The sequence below is a fragment of the Schistocerca americana genome, chromosome X (assembly GCF_021461395.2).
Source record: "Schistocerca americana isolate TAMUIC-IGC-003095 chromosome X, iqSchAmer2.1, whole genome shotgun sequence".
Classification (NCBI taxonomy): domain Eukaryota; kingdom Metazoa; phylum Arthropoda; class Insecta; order Orthoptera; family Acrididae; genus Schistocerca; species Schistocerca americana.
In genome coordinates, this window is record NC_060130.1 from 12,853,408 (window position 1) to 12,858,170 (window position 4,763).

General features: G+C 35.3%; 1 protein-coding gene across 1 annotated transcript in view; it reads right to left on the reverse strand.

Annotated features, from left to right (window-relative positions):
* Nucleotides 1-920: 920 nt before the first annotated feature.
* The window catches only part of LOC124554882 (molybdenum cofactor biosynthesis protein 1-like), a 65,289-nt gene continuing 61,446 nt past the window's right edge, over nucleotides 921-4,763 (reverse strand). Inside the window, exon 7 of the mRNA XM_047128552.1 lies at nucleotides 921-976. Within this exon, the coding sequence (XP_046984508.1) occupies nucleotides 921-976 (56 nt within the window). The remainder of the gene's footprint in view (nucleotides 977-4,763) is intronic.

Here is a 4,763-nt window from a genome sequence, read left to right on the forward strand (position 1 = left end):
TGAAAGTAAATTCCACCAAGAAAGAGGTTTTCTTTAAGTGAAATGTTCAGTTAAAAAGTGTGTGCTTTAGTGTCTAAGTATTTAAGTTTCTTGATTATGGAAAGTGCTTTTCTAAAGGTTGTTCCCCCCATCCCCGGCTAATTTTTTTTACCTTCCTTGAAGTTATCTACTGGGCTTTTTCTTTTTTTAAATCATAATGTATAAAGATGTAGCCCAAAATTGTTTAAGTGGGGTAATTTATTCGAAGAGCCAAACTAAACAGTAGCAAGAAAGTAGGCAAAATTCACATTTCTGCTTCTCCAATACTTCACTATTTCATTGCCAGGATAGGTTGGTGACCATTAAGTACATGTTTTAAACCACTAAATGAACTTGGAAATGAGTTGTCCTAGCTTCAGTATATTATTATTCATACTGTGTTTCTATCTAGCCACTGGGTAAGATCTTAGGAAAAGAAGTGAATAGTCCAATTTACTTATCCATTAGACGCAACACACGGTAAATCCTGTAAGAAGGATAACTCTATTGATTATCTTTTCCTATAAACAGGACTATCCATCCACAGTGTATTTTATTTGGAAACTAAACTAAATTTTAGTAAGAGGGTTATACGTGGCAACATAGAGACAGGGTTTCTGTTATTTACATAAAAGCTTACTAATATCATAATGGTAATGTTACAAGGTCCTATTAATGTGTGGTCATCACATTTGTTAAATGTCTCACCACATTCCTATTGAAACTATTTATTCTTCTTGTAAATAACACCTATGACAAATTTATACAAATGTCCACTAAGACTTTGCTCGTCAACTTTCATTTAGGTAACAGCGATCTTTTAGATGTATTTAAATCAGTACTGTTAAGAAATACTGACTAGCTTTATTTTCAAGAATCTCAAGTTTAAGTTATACATACTGTTATCCTCCAATAAGAATCATTGGCCGATTCTTCATCTTTGACAGGTTCAGCATGCCTGCAATGCAAAACATTACCTTTTGTATTAACACATGAAATCCAATTTTTAAATTTAATAAATGCTTATACAAACATAAAGTTTCTTCAAAAAATGTATTTCTGACAACTTCCTGTCACAGATAATTTTCACTGAATGTTTCAACCCAGTTATATTGCTGATGAGAAGCAAATGTTGATCTTTTCCCTCTCTTCCTTCACCATCTCCTGTTTTGTTCACCTTGACATATTTCTACCAAACAGACTACCCCAATGGATCCACTGCTTATATTTAACACACAGTAAATTCAGTGCAAATATTTCCTTAACACAGGATGTGCATTGACGAGCTTGAATTAATCAGAAAAATATAAACAGATACTAACCATTCCACAGCTCTTACAAAATACTTGCATTAAGTAATCATCAAAGCTACTTTTTGTACAGCAAGAGGACTAACAGTCAAAATGGTGCTACATGCTACAGGCAGTGCAATACAATTTATTTTACTCATTGCTACAGCAATAAATGTACTTATAAAAATATTCAGACTTAGACTATAATCAAATACAGAGAGAGAAAATATTCTAACTAAAGAGATATAGCAGCCATAGGCAGAAACAAATAAAAAAACTGATACTAATCTTAGCTTTGAGGACCAAAAGTTTCTTCATCTGGAAAATGTAAAAAGAGAAATGAGACTGTTCAAGAAATAAGGATGATAATTTAGGATCTTGAGTCATGGAAGATGGATGGTTAAATGAATGAAAAAACTAGACTGGACATGATGAAATTCAGATGCGAAAGAGCAGCAGATGATGTAATTTTAAATGCTGAGAAATAAGATCTCTTCAAGAGGAGCCACCAAAAGGTCAAATAAGTGAAGAACAAGCTGAAAATACCGGTAAATGGGCTAAAATGGCGGCAAATAGATAAACGAAACAGAAAGATAGTGCTGAAGAACAGGCAACCAAACAACAACAACAACAACAACAATAACAATAACAGCACATTGTAGCAATATATAATAGCAGTCCCACAACATCTGGAGGACGATTTTCCACTAACAGAACAATAAATTCATGAAGCCATCAAATCATTCCAAAACTTCAAAGCAACAAATGAAGACTCCACTACAGCAAAATTATTGAAATAGTCAGAACACACAAATGATCTACAACTGCTGTTTGAGAACATTTGGAAAGCTGAAGAGATTATTGAAAGCATTAATCCACAGCTATGAAAAAAAGGGGACACACAAAATGTCAACAATTGCAGAGATGCCTGACTTCTGCCAGTGGTATACAAAATATTATCAAAAATTCTCTGGACAGAGTTGTAGAAACTTTAGACAAATAACTGGGAGAATCTCAAGGAGCTCTAGAAAGGGAAGACCCTGCACAGAACAGATGTTTATTAGAAAATTGATAATTCTCCACAGACTGTTAATCACCAAACCAATAATAGTATCACGTATTGGTTTCAAGAAAACATTTGATTTGGTAGGCAGAGAAATTATGGGTAAAATCATCAAAGAATTTTGTGTTAAAGCAAACATAATCCTCAAAACACTAGCAAATAGGGTGACTGAAGCTAAATTTATGGGAGAAGTATCTCAATCATTTGAAATAAAAACTGGTGTTAGACAAGGGGACAGTTTATCACCTTTACTGTAACACTACATTCTAGAAAAAATAGAAAGTTATTGGAATTTGGAGAAAAAAATCACAAAATTGAACCAATAGTTTTAGGACGAAAAACAAATGGAATTAAGGTAAACTGCCTGGCTTCTGCAGATGATTCTGATATACTTTCAAAAAATCTGACAGACAGTTATTAAAACAAATCTTTTGGAAGAAATAGCAAAGAGAGCTGGTCCCAAAATTTCAGCCAAAAAAACAACATTGATGACAATTTCAAACAATGCATCAACATTCTTAGAAAAACAAAAATGTAAAATAGCATTAGTAAGTAAATTTAAATATATTGGACAAACTGTACAACAAAATGGACTAGAAGAATTAACAGTAGATGCAAGAGTCAGCAAACTGGAGAGAGCAAATCGTTTGACAAAGGATATTTACAACAAGAAATGTACAACTAAAAAAAACAAATTTAAACACTATCCCACAGTGGTATGACCAGGATGTTTACATGGATGAGGATGCCTAATGATGAACTATAAGCTGGACAGAACAGAGGTTCCACAAAGGAGCATTATTAGAAAATAATGGTTGCAATACAAGCTACAGATGGCTGGAAAATGAGAAGTAATGAGGAGATATACAAAAATTTTGAGAAAATATCAGAAGTAATGGCTAAAAGAAGATTAATCTTTTTTTAGAGACCTCTACTGAATGAGTAGTTCTGGAAGAAGGAATCAATGATAGCATGGATTACAGAAATAAGAAAGAAACAACATCAAACAATCAGAAATAATAGAAAGAAACCTTTTTACAGATAACATACTGAATGTAAAAGGATCATCACCTCTCCAAGATCAAAATTAATTTCATCCCTCTCAATAAGACTGTGAAAACCGGAAATAAATTTCATAAATATGATACTGCGAAGCTCAAAATCAATCAAAACGTAATGGAACAATGCCACCAGTAACTGACAGTTGAATCCCATAAATGGGCAGACATTGCCTCCATGATCCAACAAGCAGCTAATACTACAATCCTGACAGCTAAAAAGAGGAATCATACATGGTGGAATGAGGTTTGTGGTGAGGTGGTGGCCCAAACAGCAAGTGCATGGAAATAGTGGAACTCTACCAGGAGACCTGATGATTTTGATGTATTCCATGAAGTTCAAAAATATGCAGCCAGAACTCTACTGCATGAGAAACAGCAGTTAGAACAGATCGATCAGCGTTTCCAGATAAACAATGTCAGAGACTTCTATCAGACGTTCAAATCGAATTTGAAAGGATACCAAGCCCCTAGTTTTTGTTTTAGAGACGAAAATGGAAAGCTCAGTGTCGTGTACATAGTTCCGCGTATTCAGCGCGTACACAAATTTCCCACTAGAGTGCGCCCCGCTAAGCACAACAGCGCAGGCGCAGCACTCGTCCATCTCCCCACTACGAGATGGCGCTGCCATAGAGACGGACCAAATTCTGCTTCCGCCGATCCGCGTATTAATATGTAACGCAGCCAATGAGATTGCTGCTAACATAGAACACTTTCTCCTCGCGCATCACACTCACGCAGTGATACATGAACGTGCGAGGTATTATAACGGGTGTAAAGACCTTCGATCAGTCAGTCTGCATTTGTCTGCACCAGTCTGCATTAGTCTGTACCAGTCTGCATTAGTCTGTACCAGTCTGTACGAGTTCTACAATTGTCTGTGCCAGTCCATAGTCAAGATCCAGTCTGCACCTAATAAGATTACCATATTCCTGTACATAGCCATGAAGATAAATGTATAGACACTTTTGTCAAGTATCCGAGATATATGTAAGAATAAGATTAACGTACCAATACCAAAGGAACTTCAGATTGTCAATTGTAAATAGCATCCAGAACCAAGTTAAATAATTTTTATATTTGTTATTATTTTAATAAATGTGTGTGAAAATTAATCAAGTTCTATTTAAAGTTGGTCACCATCAATCTGCTACTCTAAGTGTGCAAGTGGCATTTCTATCGTCTGACCTAATGGCAGAAGATAAACATGCCATGATAAGACCACGAGACATATTGCTGACACTCGCTTACTTCGTTAGAGCAACAAGTCAAATAATCTGATGGTGTGTGTACTGAAGGTCTTACAGTATGCACACCACACTCGGCCTGACC